Genomic DNA, 23,345 nt, shown 5'->3' with positions numbered 1-23,345 from the left:
AGAGTTCATTCTTGGTGGTGAACTCTGTGAGTTTGGACAAATGCATAATGATGTGTATCTACCATGATGATAATATACAGAGTGGTAGCCTCACTGCCCTAAAAATCCTCTGTACTGCCTCTTCACCCCTTCTTCTCCCCTCTCCCAGGTTCTGGAAGCCAGTTTTGCCTCTTCCAGAATGTCATCTAGTTGGAATCATACAGTATGTAGCCTTCGGCTTGGCTTCTTGCACTCGGTAACACGCATTTAAGATTCCTCCAATTTAAATTAAAAAAATTAATGTTTATTTTTGAGAGAGAGAGAGAGAGAGAGCGCGAAAGAGAAAGAAACAGACAGTGGGGAGTGGGGGCAGAGAGAGAAGGAGACACAGAATCCGAAGGGGGCTCCAGGCTCTGAGCTGTCAGCACAGAGCCGGAAGCGGGGCTCAAACCCACGGACCGTGAGATCACGACCTGAGCCGAAGTCGGATGCTCAACTGACTGAGCCACCCAGGCACCCCAAGATTCCTCCAATTTTAACGACCAAGAAATCAAAGCAAACGGTTGGTCCTGCTCTACTCAGGGCCCGCCCCCCAGCCCTCCAGCAGACCAATGGCAGTGCAGGGTGGGCGGGGGCCACCCTGCAGTCCTGCTCCCCTTAAGAGATCAGCTGGATTGTGTGACTCGTGCCATCTTGGACAAAGTAGCAAAATCAAGGCCCAGACCTTCTGGGAACCGAATCAGAAACACCAAGCCCCTCTGCTCACTCCTTTAATAGAGATCCCTTGCCACCAGATTGTAAAGTGTGATCCTACATCCAAGGAGGAGGGGTCTGAGCTGTTAACTAAAGGTCCCGAATGCTAGGAGCTGACACAAGGCATCCCCAGCAGCCTCCCCCTAGATTTGTCCTAACTGCCGCACCTGCGAATAACCGCGGACCCCCATTGTCTCGACAACTCGAAATTGGCTTCACGGTTTTTAAATCCTCACGAGTTATTTGAAGGTAAGCACAAAGATAAAAGGGCAGAGAAACACGTTTTGAATTTTTAGAAGTTTCAGGGTATGTAATTTCCTAAGATAGTCCTTTAAAGGTATAAAAAGCTCTGTCCCTGGAAAGTGTCTGTGTGTCCTACATCAGTCTCTGAGAGCGACACAGGAGGGGACTCAGTGCCACCACAGCTTTGGGTGTCACCACACCAGAGAATACGGCAGCTGTGAAATTGGGAGGCTACCGACTGGCGGGGCTCGATACAGTCGTTTGGGCTTGCGTGGATACGTGTGCTCTGTCTCCACCTGAGGAGGAGAGCCCTGGCTTCAGCCTGGAAGTCCCAAGAGGCCAACACACAAGCACTTCCGGCACTCTGGAAATCACAAGGTCTGTTTCTGGTCTCTCGCAAACTGCAGAAAAGCACGTTCCTGAAGTTTTATTGTAAGGCAGAAAGCATATATGTATCACAGGCTCCCTTACTGTCAAACTCCAGGGCTGACGAAGAGATGGGACACGGGTTTACGCAAGTAAAAGACTGGATGACGTCCCTGCGCAGAGACATCCACTGTTTCCATGACAATCTCTCTCGGCAGTCTAACATCTGTCTTCCAACAGATGTCTGTCTGTCCAACAGTCTTCCAACAGACTTTTGTCGGGGGGGCTGGAGGGGTGAATTTCAGAATCTCTATTTTCAGTATGAGCGATGGAAGTGAGCTCAAATTATGAACAGACAGCAGATGAGAGAGCCTAGTCCAGGGGATTTCTTGTCCCTATTCTTGGGCACAGCCCCCTTTGCTGCACGTCCCCACAGAATATTCCCACAACGGAGAGGAGTTTCTATGAAATGTGTAACAACTATTGTTGGATCCCAAGATTTCCTTTATGGTAACCAGATGGTGACGGGGATGTAGACTCTACAACCCTCACTGGCTGTGTGTGGAACGCTGGCAGCCAGCGCGGGGAATTGTGAGCCTCAGGTCATATCATAAAGTGTCCAATTTTCCTTGGGGGAGCCAACTACCTGCTGACTTCAATGGGCACATCTCAAGGTGCCACCTCATAGAGAGCTGGTCTCCACAGTGGATTCACCTTCCTCGAGTGGGACAGGAGACGCTAAAAAGGCCAGGGGATACTCCTCATGACAGATTTACAGCTGAGAACTTCTGGGCAGGAATGGCTAGGACAGTTCTAAGAGTTCCATGAATGATGGAGAAGAGGGATTCAGGCTTCCCTCGGTGGGGAGAGCTTTGGTAGGACATCAGGAAGAATTTAACCATTTCCGGCTTTAAAAGATCCTGAGCTGAGAGTCGGTGAAGCATCTGACTTGGGCCCACATCATAATCTCACAGTTCGTGAGTGGGAGCCCCGCGTCGGGCTCTGTGCTGACAGCTCGGAGCCTGGAGCCTGCTTCGGATTCTGTGTCTCCCTCTCTCTCTGCTCCTCCCCCGCGCTCTCTCTGTGTCTCTCAAACATAAATAAACATTGAAAAAAAGACCTCAGCCGAGCTGCTGGGTAGGACTGGGGTTCCCGCGTGTGCCTCATAACCAGGCTCCGCAAATACAGTTCCAACATTCATTACCATCACGGAAGGGGGACATGCAACTGCCTAATTTAATTCTCAATAAACACTTATTTAGTCAATATTTACCGAGTATCTACTGTGTGCCAGGCACTTACAGGGCTCCGGGAATGAAAAAAGGAATGCAACACGCTGTCCTGGCCATGAGAAGGCTGCACTTTAGTGGAAGATACAGGCAACGAAACATACAAAGTGCTGTGCGAGCCGCAACGAGTGACACAAAGATAAACGTAGCAGAGAGCACGTTCTAGTCCAAGGGAATTAAAAATACAGCTGGATGGAAACACGGGGAGAGAAACTGGTAAACGGGCAAGCGAATCTCAGGTTGGCTGGTTGAACTGTCTAGCGTTCAGAAATGTTTTCATTTCAGCTGGACTTTGGGCAAGGACTTAATCTTTCCATGTTGGGGTCAATTAAAGGAGGGAAATTATCCTGTCTCATCACAGATAAGGGCACACGGGCATGTCATTATCTATTATTTCAAGGAAGGGATCCCAGTGTGGAGCATTACGGTAAAACCAAGAAAAATTGAGCATAGGGTTCATGTTCCATGAGACTTGCCATCACAACATTTAAGAAGACACATCTTGTCTTCTTAAACAGCCATGTACTTAATTTGTCAGCCTCTAATGCCGGCCCTCCTCCTCCAAAATTGCCTGTGTGGCATTTGACCACCAAGAAAAACATTGCTGATTCTGCTTAAGGTTTTTGTTCTCCACAGTTCACTGCCTTCAGAGGGAATCGTCCTACTGAGAGGCTCTGCGGTCCTGACGTCCCAGGATTCTTCTGAGAATCAAAGGAAGAAGGGACTCATTATACCCACTTTGCATAAGAGAACATGAGTTTTGGAAAGTGACTGCATCAAGTCTTCCGACGTGGGGGGAATGTTCCAGCGCCCAACCCTCCTCAGCACACAATCATCTCGAGCAAGTCCTCTATCATGCCTATCCGTCCCCACCCCCCAAAATCTTCAGTAAGATTAAAAAGGAAAAACTGAGAAGTGTTTCTGTTTTTTTTTAGGGCAGGGTTGGTACTTACTTTCACTGCATAATAGTGAACCCCGTAGGTTGGGAGAGACTCCACGATGCTCATGTAGCTGGGAAGAGAGAACACACACACACACACACACAGGTGGTTATTCGGCAGGTCTGGAATCAGAGACATATTTATGTGTGCGCGTGTGTGCGTGACAAAGCTCTCAGAGTGATTATTTACCTGAAAATTGAAACTGAACCCTCGTCGCCCCCCGGGAGTTATGTGTCTTTGCGAACAGAACTGAACAACCCTGCCACATGCTATATGTACACACACAAACACAGCCTCGTGGGCACTGGGAGAGGCCACTTACTTTACAATTGCTTGACCTCTGGTCTGGCCGTTCAGTTTCTTGTAGTGCTCAATGACTCGGTCCTCACTAGAATTGCAACACAAAGATGGTGTTACATATGGTCCATAGGTCAACGGTCAGCACCCTGCTGACGGAGAACCTTCTTCCGAACCTGAGCAACGTCCTGAGAAGTTCCAAGGAGCCAACAGCTCCTGGAGAAAGGATTTGTCCTGAAGTCAGCCTAAGTGAGGTGTTTTGGGCTACAGCTTTACTTGGGGTCAGCTCCCTGCAAGAAATGCTGCCATGGCAGATGAGGAAGAAGCAGTGAGCATGTGTCTCCCTGGAGAGGGACACAGAGCCGGGGACAAGAAGAGGCCGGCTGGCTGGGGATCAGGGGGGACGCTGTGGCAGAATGCCCACATCTTCCTCGTCCTCTGCATCCCCTGGATCCTGTCTGCACACGGCCTCACAGGGGAGGGCAGGCGCTGACCTCAATAGAATGCCCACGTCTTCCCTATCATGAATTAGTGGTCAGCGTTGAGGGCTCCCAAGGAGGATGGAAAGTTCTGGAATTTGGGCCTGGCTAACACAATCCATGAGGCAATCCAAGGCCCAGAGAAGCCCTGGGAAACAATGAGGCAGCTACCAGAAGTGAGATGGGAACGCCACGATGTCCTGAAATCTCAGCTCTAAAACAGCAAGAGACTGGCTTGTGCCTTGGGAGACACCCGCCAGCCAAACCCCTCTTTGACAGGGTGGGGGGCACGAAGGGACTCTCTGAGAAGGGACTCTGGTGCCCAGACAGCCATGGCAGCTGAAGCACAGAGCCCACCTGGGGAGTCACAGGGAAAGCACATCCCACCTGCAGAGGAGTCAAGTCTCCAGCAGCGTCGTGTTCGGGCTGGGCCCCCCACCTCACCAGACCTTCAGAGCGAGACCTTCAGGGTCTGCTCTTCTCTCTCCCTGCCCACCCCCTCAATCAGCGGCTGGGCTGGGCGTGTTTCCTAGCACAGGGTTTCGAATTTTGTGAGGTCAACCTGTGGATCCAGGGGTAAGCAACTCAGGGGCGACAGGAGCCAATTTCCTTCCCAGTTTGGGGAGAGAAGGTCCCCGGGCGGCAAAGGCGAGATAAAAATCAACATAGGGCTGTAGCTGCGAACACAGTCGAGGCTCAGACAAACACTGGTTAAAGTCAGAAACGCCGTCAGGCAGCTGTTCAGCTGTTTGCCAACTAAATGGCTTCTCAGGGCTTGACAGCTGCAGGAACCTGCCGCCCCTCGTTTCTCTGTACCTCCTGCTGATCCAGGCCATCTGTGAGACCGCGGTATGCAGCTTCTCCTTCCCCAGCTCTCCCCGCTCTGAAACACCATGGACCCAGCACGCGCCATGCTGACTGAGAACCCACTCTGCTCCCTGCCCCCCTCCTCCCTCCTCTGGAATTTACAGATAGCCCAAGTGCACTGAGCTCTGTGGACAGTTTCCCAGCTACCCTGGATCTCTGGTAGGGAGTTATCGATGGGATAACTGTAAAAAAGGCACCAGCCACAGAATCCCAAAACACTATTTGGAGGACACTGTGTTACATAAAGGAGGAAGACAGATGATTCCGACCAACTGTGCCTAGCCACATCATTCTGGGAGATCATCTCTCTGCAGGCAGCGGCCCAGAAAACCCACGGGGATGGAGATATGGTTCCCTGTCTTGCAGGAGCCATCGCCTGCACTGGTCAGTGATTTTGGAGTAAAGATAGATGCCCCTGCATACCCTGTAGGGGTGGTTTGGCCGGGGGGGGGGTGCCCAGCATTTGCAAGCTAGGCCCTTGAGAGAATCCAGGTCAGGGCCCTGCTACTGCTCTGTTTGTTCTATGGCCCTGGGCGTGTAATTCTAACCGTCTGCGTCACCTGTCCCCCGATAGGGAAATCCCATGGAATAGAAGTCCAAGCTGGTTACACGCTTGGGGAAAATTAGTAGAAAGCATTACTGCACGATTACTCAGCATTATGATGTACCTTTCACTACATGCTACTTGCATTATGTGACTTCTTACTTCTGCTCTTGCTTACAGTCTGGATCCAGTAGGTATGGTTAATTCCGCTCTATGGGTGGGAAATTGAGGCGGCAGAGAAGTAACTGAAGCTTCCCGTGCTATTCAGAGACATGGCTGGGATTCTAAACCCCACAGCTTTGCTCTCTAAGCTGTGATGCCTTTCCCGACTAGTGTGGACGGGCTCCCTATGGCTTAGTCCAGCCTAAGGGTTGTCTGCCGCATCCGTGAAGTCTAGCGAGAGCGGGAGAGCCTGGAAGAAGGGCAAATATCCGTCGCCCTTCAGGGACGATCAGGGCAACATGAGGCTGTGGGCAACCTGACAGACTGTGGTGTCAGAGCGAGTGAAAGTCTCTTCCACCGACAAGGGGTCATGGTTAATTGTAGAGACGCGTGATGATGCTGTGGCCGAGGAAAGTCTACGGACACGCAAGTCTGTCTCCGGTCTACGAAGCACGAATAGCATTTATCCCTTCCTGAAGTCTTTGCTTTTTAGAAATCCAAATGAGTAGGTTGGAATATAGAGACCGACTTCAACCAGCCAACTGCAGTGAATAAGGCGTTTTTTCGGCAATGCACCAACAAGATGGGCCATGCGGCTGGCGTGTCTGTGCATAGGCTGGGCTGTGCTCCCTGAGGGCACCTGTTTCAAAAATCTCACTTCCTCCGTTCCGTGTCTTCCCCGTGAGTACACACAGGGGCACGGGTGCCACTGGGTCCAAGTGAGGCCCAGGGAAAGCGCTGGCTGGGCCCCAGAGATTGGAGGGGTGTCGGTAAAGACGAAGCTGTTCATACGAACACAAAAGACGAGAGCGACACGAAGGAAGACATTTCTGTATTAGAAGTAACATGTGAGCGTGGAACAGACTGTGGAGATCACGAAAGAGAGAAAGAGAGAGAGAGACACACACACAGAGACTGGGAAGGAGCTGGTAAGCATAGGGTGTACATGCCGGGAAACAAATGAATGAGGAGGTCGCTGAGGGATGGTTTAGATTAAAAGCAACTCTGACCCCAGAAAACCCAGCCCCCGCCTGGCAAATTCATCCCCTTCGTGCAGGAACTACTGGTCTCCAGAACTATATTCTCGTGTCTCTAACTCTTTCACCATTGGTATCCCCAATGCGAACAGCTGGTGGGGGAGGGGGACACGGACAATGAGGCCCAGGGGACACGGGGGACCGGGGAGAGGGCAGCACGGCTCCATGAGTGAGGGGACAGGAGCGTCGTCTGTTGGTGTGCACAGGTGCAGGCCGCCAAGCTAGCAGCGTGGGAGCGGACACATGCACAGGTGAGTCTGCAGGTGAGACAGATTCTGTCCCTGGGGGGGCAGGTTAGGCTTCTATAAAGCCACCATGCATTCACCTCTATGTTTGTGCAGGACGTGCGGCAAAAAACCAGCTCAGAGAGACGAGATGGTGGGGGACGGGGGGGGGGGGTGCCAGCACCCCGGGGGCAGGGGGGCTCTCTGCCCCTGGGACTCAGCGTCTCATTTCTGCTCCCGCTGCCCCATCGCTTGGTCTCTTGAGGAGAAACGACCTGTGGCCCAGAGTTGAACCCGCTGATGCTGTGTGCATCACCACCCGCCCTAACCCAGCCATTGGAATCTCTGGGAGCCACCTGAATAACTGAGCCACTAGTGTGCTGCCTGCAAAAGTGTCCAGACGAGACGAAATGTTAGCAATCCAGACGATGCACAAAGCAGATTCAAGAGGTGTTTACAAGCGTCGCATGTTGCAGTTTATCAGGACTGACCTGCGACTTTTGTTTTATTATTACTACTTTTGTTGTTGTTGTTAATAAAAGCACTCATTGCTTGTTGCAAAGGACTCAGAAGGAACACGAGGGCCATGGCAGTGCACTCCTCCTGGGTCGGTGGTGAGGGCCACCCGGGGACACAGGCCCCACCCGATCGTGACCAGAACCACAATCCAGGACCCTTTCGCGCGCCTGTTTTATTCGGAATCAGTAATCTGGGGCCTGACGGATGAACTAGGATGTAATGTTCCACTGCGGCCAAATCAGGAGATAAGAAACATTGTGGGAAAAATCAAAGAATCAATCTCTCTCTTCTGCAAATGAAAAAAAAAAAAAAACAACCCCGCAGTTCTCCCACATCTCCAAACCTCACACATCCTGTCATCAAATGACAGGGATTCCAGAATGAAACTCGAGCAGCACATGAAAGGGTCTCCAAGGAGGCAAAGCCTCCAAAGTGAAATTTTAGACGGTTTTTTTTTTTCTTAAGAGAAAGAAAATAGAAAATGGCAAACCATGCCACTTAAATACATGCTGAAAATGGTTTGGCCAAGACCTAAGCCGCTTCTACAAGCTGGAGTGGGGCCGGCTGGGGTCCTGGTGCCCCGGCCCCTAGTGCCCCAGGAGAGCTCGCTCCTGACGGGTGCGCCGAGGGGGTGCAGCTTACCAGTAGGCCAGGGAGGGGTGCTCCTTCAGGGCTTGAGTGGGGAGCGCCGGCAGCTTCTTTAAGTCACTCCTCACCACCTCATTGCTGGAAGACAGGGAGGGCACACAGACAATGCCAAGGAATGGTTCACCCTCCGAGAAAACCAGCGCACTGTGTGATCTGCCCCGCCCCGCCCCGCCCCGGCGGCCTCAGCCGAGACCCCACATCTGTTCCCTTTTAATGAAAACTGGATGGGGGAGGGGGGTAGGAAGGGGTGCTCCCTTTTAATTGATTGATTTAATATAGAGGAAAGAGAACACACGAGGTGCAGAGCCCAGAAGGCCTCTCCTCTGGGGCACAGAACAGGACAGGGCATCGTGCTCACAGATGGCCCGTATGTGGAGCGGGGCACACGCCCAGGGCCCCTGAGCAGCACAAATCTGGGAAGAGAAGGGTCAACAGTGTCTGGCAGAAGCTCCTGGGGTCCCATCACGGGCTCTGGGGGCCCCAGTGGGCAACCTGACTGCTTCTCCTTGAGAGCTGTTTCCCTCAAGAACACACAATGCTGGTTTTCTCTGCTCGGATCGTCTGCACACTGGAGACTGTTGTCCAAAATATGAGAAAAAAAAAAACCTTCTGCTTTTGGGCCACCTGAGTGGCTCAGTTGGTTAAGCATCAGGCTTTGGCTCGGGTCACGATTGCACAGTTCTTGAGTTCAAGCCCCAGCATCGGCTCGCTGCTGTCCGTGTGGAGTCGGCTTCAGATCCTCTGTCTCCCCCTCTCTGTGCCCCTCCCCTGCTCGTTTCTCTCTCCCTCTCTCCAAAATAAATAAAGATAAAAGAAAGAAAGAAAGAAAGAAAGAGAGAGAGAGAGAGAGAGAGAGAGAGAGAGAAAGAAAGAAAGAAAGAAAGAAAGAAAGAAAGAAAAGAAAGAAATGACTCTTGCTTTTGACAAGACCTGGAAATGACTCCAAGAGTGGGAAGTGGATTATCTGGTCCTAGACGCAGGTCCCGGCACCAGAAATTCTGTTCCCCGCACCCCCCTCCCCCCAGCTCCCATGTTGTCAGGTTAGAAGGACACTTAAAACTCCCCTAGTTGTAACCAGGCTTCTTCAGAGGCTTGACTCCTCTCTGCACCCTCAACAGACCTGCATCCCCGCTGGGCCAGGGCACTGGGGTCTGCACGCCCTCTTCACCTCCAGAGGCAATTACTGGCCTCCTCCTTGGGATGGCTTTGGCCTTTAGAGCGGCTCACAGCCCCTGCCCCGCTGGCAAGGGCTCACCCCGTGGAGCCTGCCTTGGTCCACAGTTCTAACCAAGGCCACAGTAGCAGCTTCTGTGCTCCTCGCACAGAGCAAGGCAGATGCTGGCCCCTGGGAGGCTGAGCGATAACATCAAGACAGCAAGGAGATAGGAGCTCAGGAAGTACATGTGAAGGAAGGACAGAAGGGCAGCACAGTCACAGATGGGGAGCTCCTGAGGCAGCTGGACAGCAGACACCCCGACATCCACGCCGCAGACTGGAGGATGTGCCCTTTGGGAGAACCCACCCTCCCGGAAATGCTGCCCCGGGGAACGGATCACAGCGGCTACCCTCTGCATACCAAGTGCCAGTGGGCAAACCGTTCCAGGACTTTCGGTTCGGTTCATTTATGTGGTGACAGAGAAACACACGGGGGGGGGGGGGTGCGGGGACTGGGTGGGGACACAGCTGCTCTCAGGGTGCTTTCCAAGCGGACTGAGAAATGGTGTCAGTGGTGTTTCTGCACAGCCGACCAGAAGAACAGCTCAACGTGTTACCATATGATGCAACAAATCCAAGTACTACAGCAGCTGTCACCTACGTGGTTAGGCAAGGATTTATCAATTAATCGTTAAAAAGTTGAAGGTATTTGGGGAGCCCCTGCTAGACAGGGGAAAACAGTGTAGGGGGCTCCAGAAAAGATAAGGCACAGTCTTTATCCAAGAGGCACTCGCGAGTTAGCGGGGCAGCATGAGTGCGAACAGAAAGATTTACTGATTAAGGGCAGTAGTCGATCACGTCGATTCAAACAACACATTCGATAGCTCAGAGGAAAGAGAGCCCCTGTGAGCTCTGGTGGAAGCAGCAGCTTTGGGGTAGGGCCTGGGTGGAGAAAAGAAATAGGAGTATCGTTTTCATGGAGTTCACACGTAGCCAGTAGGCAACGGCCAGCCACTGGGGGTTTTCAAATGGGTGAGCCCCCTGTGTTTGGGAAAATTCAGTTCCCAAGCAGGGTCTGGAATTTTTACTCGCATCCTATTAAGGCATCATTCAAGCAAATATTCAGTTCGCCGAACACCTGAGAGCCCGCGGGGATGAGTTTCTGGATCTCACCTCCCCTGTTTCACCACAGGCACCCTGAGAACAGGGCTTCGATTCACTGATCATCAGCGGCACCTTACCTATCAAAAGCTGCTCACTCTTGTGGGATGAACTTGTGCTGGCAGAAGCCGCGGGGGGAGCAAATTCAGCTGAAGCTGGAGTTTGGGTTTTCTCACACTCATCACATTTGGAGTATATTTGGGGAAGGAGGAAGGTAAAGGAGGAAGGGATCGTCTTACGCACCAAACACTAGTTTGCTGGCAAACAAGTTTCCCCGATGACCATCGCAAGCTTGATTTCCTGGCGGGAGCCTGCCGTGGCTTCTCCAGCTCTCCCCCAAGGCAAGGTCACACGGACAAATACAACAAGAAATCACGAAGGCGTGAAGCCCATCCACGTCCATTACATTCTGGAAGGGATCCATGGCTCTTAATCCTTCCCACAGGACAGCTATGTAGAAATGTTTTATTTGCCTTTCTGCTGTCTGTAAACATCTGTGCTAACTTAGAGGTGGTCAGCCCAGCGAAATGATCCGGCCCCACTCTGTGGCCGCGTATCGGACGGCTGCCCTGATGGCAGACCCGGTCGCTGCATCTCCAGAGGCGTGGGAAGCTACGACCTAATGAACGTCCTAGAAGTCCCCAGTTTCCTCTTTCAGGGTCATCGACTCAGACATTTCCCCCCCAGATTTCAGTGCACTTGATAAATGCCGATGTATAAGACAGCCTAAAATGGTTCACGTTCCATTTTTAGAAAAAGAAAAAAGGCCCCTTGGAGAGTCATTTGCTACACTGCGAATCAACCCAAAGTCTTCTCATTTTTTTTTTTTTTTTAAATTTTTTTTTTTTTTTTCAACGTTTATTTATTTTTGGGACAGAGAGAGACAGAGCATGAACAGGGGAGGGGCAGAGAGAGGGAGACACAGAATCGGAAACAGGCTCCAGGCTCCGAGCCATCAGCCCAGAGCCCGACGCGGGGCTCGAACTCACAGACCGTGAGATCGTGACCTGGCTGAAGTCGGACGCTTAACCGACTGCGCCACCCAGGCGCCCCAAAGTCTTCTCATTTTTAACATTCACCAGATTTTATTCCAAACTTTTGGGAAGTGGACTCTCAGTGCTGCTCTGGTCTTTGATTTTTTTGAGATGATGTGTCTCTTTCCTACCACCTACACTGCTTATCATATCTGGGACATTCAAATGATCTACTAAGAACACATTCTAAGATTTCTAGCAATATATCAAACAAGGAATTTGCTGCAAATAGCAGCAACAACAGATTTAACCAAGACACCATAAAGCGAAGGAAGCAAAAATCAAATTTGATCAGAGGATTAGCAAAATCCACATGGGTTTGTTTCCCTTTAAAAAAACGAGGAAACACTTTTTCAGAAGATTCTCCTTAGGTTCAATGAGATGTCCATAATTTGTAGGACAAATCTGGGACACAGAGAAAAATGCTTAGTGCGGCAGAATTCTTCCTGAACCCAGTGGTTTCGATGCACACGGCACTAAAACACAAAAGAGCGCTAAGCCCAGAAAGTCAAACCAGCGTAACAAGGAGGATTGTCCTGCAATTCAGGCAAGGCAACGTGATGCCTTTTCACTAACACTAATGCCTCCGTGTTTTAAAAGGCTATCGTGAAGGTCAAGTTCCCCAGGGAGAGGGATTTCCTAAGTAAAAGAGCCCTACAGGTCCTCATTATCCGTAATTCCCAAATCCAAAAAGCTCTAAGAAACAGACATTTCTGTAACACCCTTGGTGGCAATCCTAACCTTTTTATAGGAGGCAACATTGGACCTTTCTCTGCCCCACTTGGTGCAAATATCCATGTTCTGGTGCAGGCACAGTAAGAGGTTAGGTTCCAGGACAGTGCCCCAGACACTATCACGGTGTTCAGGAACACCCTGAATTGCCCCCGTCTAAAATCTACAAATTTCAGAATTCAGAAACATCACCAACACCCTAAAGTTTCAGACCTACACTGTGGATCCGTACGACTTTATTCAATGGTACAATGAATCTAGAAAACTCTAAGATTAATAAGGCAAGTTGTATATTTTTTTCTTCTTTACTGATCTTTAAAAACCACGCAGGGAACAATTTCTTTCCTTTTCCTTCCTCCCTGTTTGTTTGTTTGTTTGTTTGTTTGAACCAAGTTTAAGTCCTGGTTACAACAAAGAAAATGAGGTGCTTGCCTATTTTCTCCCAATCACATCCTTTTTTTAGAAGTGTGTAGGGAGGGCTGGAAAAGCTGGGATGTTGCCTGTAACACTTCTCCTATCGTTGTGTGAACATTTGCAGACACTGGCAACCTGAGGACCCGCTGAGACTTCTCCAGCATGGGATTCTGGATTCTGGGTCTGGATCATGGATAAACAGGCTACCCTCCATGGAGGGGGAACATTGCCAACATTTATGAATTGTGTGCCTTTATTTTCTGATGCTAACTACCAATTTATCTGAGTACAGATTTCTTTCTTGACGAGGGAGTTTGGCTTCCTAGGGTGATGCAAAACGTCTTGTGAGTTTCTAACATAGTTGGGAACTTGCAAAATCCGAAACAAGTTTTTAAACATTTTAGAAGTCTACAATCGAAGACAGTAATTACACGCAAATGAAACAAGCAGCAGCAACTGATTAACTTTCTACATCTCCCTTAGACTGGGAATCTTAATTTTGAAAAACTGACATAGTGTTATAGCCACGAGCCTTTCCGCTATTCACAAGGTCAACTCGAAATACCATATTGCTATTAAATAAATGCTTCACAAAAGAGGCAGCTGTCATAATACAAAATCTCCTCCTTACTTTATAGCTAAACGATTCCCACAGGACTTGAAGGATATCGTCCTACAAAATCCCCCGTCTGAATATTTTCCTATGCTCAGAAAATGTGAATTACACACTTGAAAAGCTCAGGAAAATGGAATTTTGTGCATAAAACAACGATTTCTGTAACAATTTATAACTTTTCCACTTGAACATTTTGTTTCAAATTTTCACAGATTTTGTTCCTTTTCAAAAGGTCTTGCGGGCGTGAAATATTCCAGCTGCTTCTCGCTCAAAGTCCTTTCTTAAATCATGGGAAAACCATCACATACCCCTTCTCTCTCTCTCTCTCTCCCTCTCTCTTTTTGTGTGTGAAATAACATACGAGAATTACATACATTTAAATTATTCCCACAAAAACTCTCCTTTGGGCTGACAGATGTGTTTTAAGCTTAACAGAGGACTTTTCTACTAAGTTTCCAACAGGGACATTCGCAATTTGGGGTATTAAAGACACAATTCAAACTGGTAAAGATACCAGTTCTATTCTAAATGTTCACTATTCCAAACCCCACTGTCTGAGTATTTCTTACTCTACCTAAGACTCTCAGCAAATCTATTTTGCTTCCTATACGATCACCGCCAACTAGTTTCTTTCAAGACACCAATTAAAAAGTTGTAGGAAACAGGGCACCCTGGGTGGCTCAGTTGGTGAAGTGTCTGACTCTTGGTTTCGGCTCAGGTCATGATCTCACAGTTTCATGAGTTCGAGCCCCACATCGGGCTCTGCACTGGGCAGTACGGAGCCTGCTTGAGATTCTCTCTCTGCCCCTCCCTCCCTCACTCCATTTCAAAAAGCATTAGATAATAATAATAATTATTATTATTTTAAGAGATAGAATTAGAAACCTGCAGGTTGATAAATCAGGACACAGCAAAATTTCTTACATACCACTGAACTCCGCTGAGCTAATACTCTCTCACTTGGACCTGTGTTTAAGTTTGTGCAGATGTCATATAAACTGAACCCTAAGTACTCAATCACAGCGTCGCTTCTTTTTCTGTGGCCGCTGTGTTTATTTTGGAACAGACAGAGCCTGCAGATGTAGGTTTTCCTTCCCCTGCCTCTCAGGCACATGACAGTCTCTGAACAGGTAAGCACCACGTGGCCCATGGACCTTTACATGAAATGCTCTTAACATCAGTCTTTTTCAGGTGCTGTTTGCTTACTGGTCCTGAGAAATGTTTTGCTGGTAGAATCCTGTTTTAATGATTAGCGTCAGTGCATCCGGTCCTCTATAACAAAGATATTTCCAGGGCCCAAGGGACGGCCCAGGGTAACAGAGCTTTACTGATCTGGTTTCAATTAAATCCTGTTAACGAAAAAATTCTATAGAACAGATGTTTTTTACTGGTCCCTGTTAATGTTTGGATGGTTCTTTATACCAAAGGTAGTGTGACTCAGGCATTTATGTGTGCTGTTTGGCATAAAACATTTTTTTTTTTTAATCAGTTCACTGATTTGGCAAAAAGTTTAAAATGATTTTTTCCCCCTCTTTTGGTGGCACCCTTCTGAGAGTATCAAAAGGGTTGACAGAAAGTAAAGTGTGAGGTGATTCTCAACATCAGGAAGAGAGACTGGCTATGAGGGTTTTCAGTTAAGGTCCCCTTAGAGAAAAAAAAAACGAAAAATCAAGTTCTTGTGTACAATGTAGCAATAAGTCTTCTGTGACATTAATACGTAACTGGGGCGCCTGGGAGGCTCAGTCGGCGAAGCGTCCAACTTTGACTCAGGTCATGATCGCAACAGCTTGTGAGTTCGAGCCCCGCGTCGGGCTCTGTGCCGACAGCTCCGAGCCCAGAGCCTGCTTCGGATTCTGCGTCTCCCTCTCTCTCTGCCCCTTCCCCACTCGCACTCTGTCTCTGTCTCTCTCTCAAAACTAAATAACACATTAAAAAAAATTAAATTACAATGTAACCATACAATTTGGATATCCTGTTCAGTTGATTAAACGAGGTGTTCCTGCACTGACCTTTTCCAGGAAGAGAATCTTATTTTTTTCTATAATAACCCAAGGCTTTTCCCTTTAAATTTTTAAAATAGGAAATGTCAGTGTTCAGCACTCAAGCCACTGCAGTGTTTCTGATGCATAAAGTATGGATAAATCACGGAAAACGTGTGTTAGCTGACGAGTGTCCAGGAGGGACGATCAAATGAGAACTTTCTGTTTTTAAACCGTGTTGATCCTTTTCAACCTAATATTTGCCTCTAGAGCTGGCAAGGATAGCAGGTCTTAGGCTATTCGACTGTTTTTAAGCAGAAATGCCAACTCTACATTTCCTGATTGTGGAAGGACATCCATTTTTGTACACACGCAGACACCAGGAAGTGAAGAACGATTATCGTGCTGTGCTAAGGAAAATAATACAAGTGAGAAAATATTATTTTTCGATAAGGCTATTTCCCAAACCTTTAATGAGGGCTCACAAATCTGTCCACAATATGTTAGACTATGACATAGATTTCTTCCTGCCCCGGACAATACTTCTTATCGATCTCTATGTACCCCAGCCACTTCTTCTCAGCAACGCTCAACCCGACATCTCATGGTAAAGTCCAAGAAGATAAAGTGAGCATTTCCATTCACAGGAAAGAAAAGAGGAGCTTGGTAAGAATAAGCCTCCAGGGGTCTGCTGGGCAAGACTGAGTCCAAAAGCAGAAACAGAAGAGCCTGGGAGGGGCAGGAGGAAGAAGAATTATGATTCCGTGCTGTCCGTATACAGTTCTCCTTCTGGTAAAGTACATTAGCACGTTTGACTTCTCCCTTGTCCTCATACTTCAAGGAAACTGCTCCCATAATTTTTAGATGTGTAATATTCATTCCACTGAAATGTAGTTGTGTATGTTCCCTGACGTGTAAATCTACAGAATAGTCACATCTAGAGCAAAACAGCCTTTCAGGAAGTTCGATTCGGTACCCTCTGGCTATGAAAAGGTTACTTTGTCTTTTGTGGGCGACCATTAGTTAAAAAGGTTCTTTAATCCTCTAGATTCTAGAATATCCTAGACTTAAGCCCTGGACCATGCCGCAGTGTTCTGTGAGATCGAAGCGGACCTCTCATTTTATTGATGCTGTTCAGGAAAACATATTCTATTGACGGGTATGTATACAAGTCAAAGCCTTTCAGTTAAATATAATGCACAGAACTTAATGCACAGTCCTGCATGAATTATTATTAATAGGATGAACGTAACTCTACAATACTAAACTTCTCAGACTAGGACATCTAAAACGCCTAATGTTCAGCCACCAAACTAAATGTGCTCAACGTTAATGCTTTGGGGATTTCCCTGGGTATAGATGGGAAAAGGCACCAACAAGGAATTTAGAATGACCTTCTCTTATTCCAAAACGCCAGGCCACTCTTGCACACAGACCATGGGCCTGCTGCAGATGACAGGTGTTGATCAGGGCACCGCACGGAACAGATCACCTCCACCTTCCGCGACGGGAGGTCTACCCTGGCACATAGAGTGACCTTTGGGATAAGGTGTCTGACTTCTCCCTCCCATGAAGGCTGTTTCTCTCCCCAGACAGCTGGGGACAAACAAACTGAGAGGCAGCACTTTGACAAATGAAGCTAAACCAGGATCCTTTGTTTCTCTGAGCCCCATGAGCTAGCTAGCATTCCACAGGCTCATTAAGGGACCATGAATTACTGGGAGGCCAGGCCTACAACTTCCTCCTCCCTGGCAATCCCTGAGGCCAAACGTTCCCAGGATCTGTGGGGTCAGACGACTTCACAGTTCACGTTCCATCCTGTCAGGGTACTCTCAAAAATAAATAATATCTACAGCGGAGTTCGGGGCTGGTCAAAGAAAAAGGGGGAAGAGTATCTTTGGAGAATCGATTGCACCTGGGGTTGTTAAACTATTTTTCAAGGGATCAGAAGTCTTTGTAAGATATAAAGCTGCATTTATCAAAACCCCCAAATTCCAATACCAAATGAAGGGCATAAAAAAGTAACAACTGCAAAAAAAAAAAAAAAAAAAAACCCAAAAAAACAAAACAACAAAACAAAACAAAAACCAAACATAGTTTCTATATCCTCAAAATGTTTCATTCAACAAATTCACTGAATGGTTACTGGCCACCTATAATGTTTAAGGTCTCCTGCTAAGGCTGTAAAAAAGCCTTAGTTAAAAAAAAAAAATTGACTACCTCTGCTTTATAGCAAGAACTTGGGAAGCCTAAACACAAGGGGCTTGGAGGTCTCCTTATGCAAATATTCAAACTGGGCTGAAGGGACTAATTTTAGAATCAGGGGTAAGCACACTGCAACCCACCAGCCCTCTGCTGGTTTTTGTATGGCCCATGAGCTAAGAATGGCTTTTATATTCTTTAAATGGTTAGAAAACAAACAATTCAAAAGAACAGTATTTCAGGATACAAGAAAATGTATACAAAATTCAAATTTCCAAGTCTATAAATAAAGTTGTATTGGAACACTGCTACACTCCTTTATTTACCTGTTGTCTACGGCTTCTTTTGCACCTACAAAGGGAGAGCTGAGTAATTACAGCAGAGACTCTATGGCCTGCAAAACCCAAGATTATTTACCATCTGGCCCTTTACAGAAAATGTTGGCTTACCCCCTCACCTTTTTTTTTTTTTAACATTTACTTATTTTTGAGAAACAGAGAGAGACAAAGCACAAACAGGGCAGGGGCAGAGAGAGAGGGAGACACAGAATCCGAAGCAGGCTCCAGGCTTTGAGCTGCCAGCACAGAGCCCGACGCGGGGATTGAACCCACGAACTGCGAGATCTTGACCTGAGCTGAAGTCAGACGCTTAACTGACTGAGCCACCCAGGCACCCCAAACTGACCCTTGTTTTAAATCATAAACTAGGTTTTTTGCTTTTGCTGAGATATCGGAATGAGAACATACACCTCAGGCTTTGTTAGAAAGCTTTAGATATGCACATGGAGACCAAAGAGAAAACAGCGAAGGCTTCACAAGCCAGGCCGCATGAACTTGACAAATCTAGACAAGTACAGGTAAGCCACCAACTGAAGTAGTTTAGATCAAATCTGCCAAAGCATGAGAAAACATACAAGTCCCATCATGGAGTAGAGTCAGGATTTGTGTTTCTTTAAAAAAAAATTTTTAATGTTTATATTTGAGAGAGAGAGAGAGAGAGAGAGACAAGGAGCAGGGGAGGGGCACAGAGAGGGAGACACAGAATCTGAAGCAGGCTCCAGGCTCCGAGCTGTCAGCACAGAGCCCAGCATGGGGCTCGAACTCACGAACCGTGAGATCATGACCTGAGCTGAAGGTGGATGGATACTCAACCAACTGAGCCACTCAGGCACCCCAGATGTTAGAATCTTCTGATAAAGATTTAAAAACAACAAAAAAAAATTTAATGTTTATTTATTTTTGAAAGAGAGAGAGAGAGAGAGACAGACAGAGTACAAGCAGGGGAGGGGCAAAGAGAGAGGGAGATACAGAATCCAAAGCAGGCTCCAGGCTCTGAGCTGTCAGCATAGAGCCCGACATGGAGCTCGAACTCACAAACCGTGAGATCATGACCTGAGCCGAAGTCGGACGCTCAACTGACTGAGCCACCCAGGCGCCCCAGTGTTTCTTAATTTTAATACCAATTTTGTGTATTTCCTATTGATGAGTCAGAATGCTATGCCCAGACACTGTTTTCTTGTACATTTAGACCTTGATTCTAAAATATGGGCTATCCCAGACATCTCTCGGGGAGTTCAAGAAAGCAGAATGCCTGGAATAATGTCTGTCTTTGAGCAGACAGTCCCGTTGGTGGATGTCTACAACTCCCTACTCTGAGGGCTCCACTAACGATCATGAGAAAATGAGAGGCGATTCAACCACGCTGGTCAATGGGCAAAGCTTCAGGAAATGAACGGCACTGAGAAGCTGGCAGTTCCACAAGTTAATAACCAGTGCATAGTGTCCCCGGTGGTTAAGTGTTTACATTCTCTCCAATGGAATATCTAGAGAGGGAAGAAAAGTAGAAGTGGGGAACCGAGATACTTTCATGAAGGAAATCTCCCTATGGGATAGCATTCTGTCCTTTGGAGGAGCAGGAGACTAAAACGGAGAGAGAAAAAAAATGTCCACATTGTAGGATAATCTAAAGCCCTGTTCACACCAGAGTGGTGACTTCAGGCTCTAGGTTCCAGCTGACAAACCTCACTAGTGGCCATGTGTGACAGTGGGTGCTGATCTCTGCTTTAGTGATCTCTAGGCTTTTCATTTAGTACAGAATATCCTCCTTACTGTTACTATGTTTCCTCTGCCCGATACGTCTGTTTCAATTGACAAGTTGAGAGGTGGCTCTCATCAATATATATATATATATATTTTTAATTTTTTAAATAATTTTGTTTAACATTTATTTACTTTTGAGAGAGAGACAGAGCGTGAGCAGGGGAGGGGCAGAGAGAGAGGGAGACACAGAATCCGAAACAGGCTCCAGGCTCCGAGCTGTCAGCACAGAGCCCGACACCAGGCTCGAACTCACGAACCGCAAAATCATGACCTGAGCCGAAGTCAGACACTCAACCGACTGAGCCATCCAGGCACTCCTTGTTAATATCTAACATTAAAGCACTGCCCTCCTACAAAGTATAGAAAGAATAGTTTCTTTTAATAAAGATTAACAGAGCACAGTAAGAAAACAAATCCTTTTGTAAACTCACCTAGAAAAATCTCCCTTTGCCTCCTGTAGAAGAAAAAATTCAACGTCAATGAAACATTCCAGTACAGTGTTCCAGACTTTTAAATACATTCCACGGTCATGACCACTCCTCTACTGACTAAGCTCAGCTTACTACTGCTGCTGTCCTATCTGCTATAGGAAGACAATGGGGAAAGGACCATGCATTTGCCACATGAATATGAGACACAAAATTAAACTTTAGAAAGTTATACACAAAGACAGTGATTCATAACAGCAAAATGCAGGTTTCTACCTCTGGACCCTGGTCTACCTTTTTCTGGATTGAGGATTCCGGATCTGAACATGTGTCCGGGTAGAACTGCTTAGTGTCTTATGTTACTTGTTTTGTATTGTGGGCTCTTTCCCGGTCATCCTAAGAAGGGGCCATGGAACCTTCAAGGAATCTTGAATATAACAGTTGTTGAAGAAATCTTTGTGGAAGAAATAAATGAATGCCGTCCTTCTAATTCATCTTGCCAGCGTTACTAAAACTTTCACTAATAAGTGAAAGGCCTGTCCTTTCCTTGTCTTTCCATAGGATGTGCGATGATTCTCTTGGAAGTTACATCTTGCTATTTACTGGGCTTTCTCCAGAGTGGGGGAGGGCACTAACCCTGAAGAAAAGGGAGTTACTGAACGATCCTTGTTTCCCCCAGGCTCAAGTGATACACACAATTTTCCTTTGCAGAGAGACCCTGTCTTAAAATTCTGGAATGCCAGAAGCCTCTATTGACTGCCATGGTGTAGCTCCTTCCTATTAGTGTCATAAATAATTAAGATGACAAATAGGTAGTGAATACGGCAGCCTGCTGGGTGTGCTCAATCTTACTCCCGTATGGCTCTGGGACAGCCAGATGAGGACAGGACAACTCACCTGTAAAATATAGGAGGCTAATTCAAACACCACTTCACTGTCAACATCGATCAGCTCCTAGAGGGACAAACCAAAAAGAAAGGTAAGTTTGGTCCTTTAACAGGATTTCTTTAGGACATCTCCTAAAAAAAGACCCGCTCTCTTTTTTCTCAGCTGTTTCCCAGAATCTCAAACGCTCAGAGAATATCTCTGTGCCAAATTACTTGGCCCTAAATGATTCCCGACATTCTATTCGCAGCTTTTAGCCAAAGGCGGACCCCAGTGGTCCTGGATCTCCCCAGTCACCTCAAAGCTTTAAATCTTGATGAGAAATTAGGGAAATGTTACAAATCTGTGAATCTGATTCATCAGTGGCGTAAGGTTACTTGATAACCAATGGTGATTTCTCGGTGAACTTGACTTTGGGACCAGGAGTAAGGCTTTATGGAAACGAAAAAAGTCATAATGGGATTGTGACTCTTTACATTAAAGTTAAATAAAAATTAAAAATACAGTTTCTCATTACAATGCCTTCATTGCTTTTACGCACTCAACAGTTCGATGCAACGGCTGGCTGCCATGGGGTCATAGCAGGTACGGACCACTTTTGTCCTTGTAGAAAGTTCTACTGGCCAGCACTGCCACAGAGTCTAAGTTTAAAAACGCTTCTTTCCTATTACTTCTTCCCCTAAATATTTAATCGTGATCTAAGGATATAGTCTTAAAAGGGTATAAACCTGTCCTTGGTTTTTGAAAAAAATCTCATATATGTATTTTTCAATATGCATAGAGTTCATATCCATTTTCTAAACAGCTTTTTGAGGTGTAACTGATACACAGAAAAAATTGCACATTTAATAAACACAATTTGATGACGTTGGACGTATGCAAACGTTATGACCCCATCACTATGGTCAAGGTAATAAACATCCGTCGTCTCCAAGCCCAGTCCTCTGCTTTCACTGAGAACAGAAATCCAGAAATGTCAAGGGACTCTCCCCAAGTCACAAGGCCTTAATGGCCGTGAGGAGACCAGAAACAATCCCCCAACCTCTTGTCCGGCAAGGGACCTCCCTGAGTGCGTGAGTGCCCCCGAGTCCACAGGGACTCAGGAGGTATCAGCTGGTGCTTGTCAGAATGGCTACCATTAAAAAGACAAGAAATAGCACGTGTTGGAGAGCAGGTGGAGAAGAGGGAACCCTCGTGCACTGGGGGTGGGGGGGGGTGAGCATAAACTGGTACAGCCACTGTGGAAAACAGAATGAAGGTTCCTCAAAAATTTAAAAATAGAACTATCGCAGATCATGTGATCCAGAAATTCCACTTCGGGCGATGGGTCCAAGGGAAATGAAACCAACTCAAAAAGATGTCTGCATGCCTTGTTCGCTGCAACAGCCAGGTGTAAACATGGACACAGCCTGTGTCCATCAATGGGTGAATGGATAAAGAAAACGTTGTATAAGCACTGGGCATTGTACGTAAGTGATGAATCACTAAGTTCTGCCCTTGAAACCAGTGTTACACTATATGTTAACTAACTAGAAATTTATTTTATTTATTTACTAACTAGAATTTAAATAAAATTTTGAAAAAAAAAGTGTGGTGTGTGTGTGTGTGTGTGTAATGGAGTATTACTCAGCCATAAAAAAGAATGAAATCTTGCCATTTGTCACAATATAGATAGATCTTGAGGGCATTATGCTAAGTGAGGTAAGTCAGACAAAGACAAGTACTGAATGATAGTGCTGATACACAGAATGTAAAAGAAAGAAAGAAAATTCAAATTTGTAGATACAGAGAACAGACTGGTCGTTGTCGGTGGTGGAGGGGGGGAAAGGTGAAAGGGGCCAAAAAGTAAAAGCTTTCAGTTTATAAGTAAGTCCTGAGGATATAATGTACAGCATTGTGACTATAGTCATTGTAGATTTGAAGGTTGCTAAGAGGTAAAGTTACTGTATATTTGAAGGTTGCTAAGAGAAGCAGATCTTGGAACTTCTCAACACAAGGAAATAAATGTCTATGTGGACGGACGGTAATGTACAAATATTGGGCCATTATGTTGTACACGTGAAACTAATACAATATTATGTGTCAATTACATTTCAACTAAAAAAAGTAAGGACTCGGTGTCAGCCAACATATTCTTGGAACCATATCTATCACTGAAGTTAGCCAAAACTAGAGTTATTTTTCGCTCGAATTATAAACCGAACTCTGATTCATGGATTTTCTAATGAGTTTCTTTTGTGGTCCACAACTGGACCCTGGAATTCAAAACAATGTGCTCGAGCAAGCCTGTAT

General features: G+C 46.8%; 1 protein-coding gene across 10 annotated transcripts in view; it reads right to left on the bottom strand.

The window, feature by feature from the left end:
- Positions 1–23,345, bottom strand: part of FRMD4A (FERM domain containing 4A) — a 612,063-nt gene that overhangs the window by 88,849 nt on the left and 499,869 nt on the right. For all 10 annotated transcript variants that reach the window (XM_086714883.1, XM_086714885.1, XM_086714889.1 and 7 more), the window contains 5 exons: positions 21,066–21,122; positions 20,172–20,194; positions 8,343–8,426; positions 3,894–3,959; positions 3,584–3,641 (listed from right to left, as the gene is read on the bottom strand). In XM_086714883.1, coding sequence (XP_086571009.1) covers positions 3,584–3,641; positions 3,894–3,959; positions 8,343–8,426; positions 20,172–20,194; positions 21,066–21,122 — 288 coding nt within the window. The remainder of the gene's footprint in view (positions 1–3,583; positions 3,642–3,893; positions 3,960–8,342; positions 8,427–20,171; positions 20,195–21,065; positions 21,123–23,345) is intronic.

Source organism: Puma concolor, chromosome B4, assembly GCF_028749965.1.
Source record: "Puma concolor isolate L17-30 chromosome B4, mPumCon1.1.hap2, whole genome shotgun sequence".
NCBI classification, from domain to species: Eukaryota; Metazoa; Chordata; class Mammalia; order Carnivora; family Felidae; genus Puma; species Puma concolor.
Note: the sequence above shows the minus strand (reverse complement) of the source record. Positions and strands in the feature narration are given on the sequence as shown.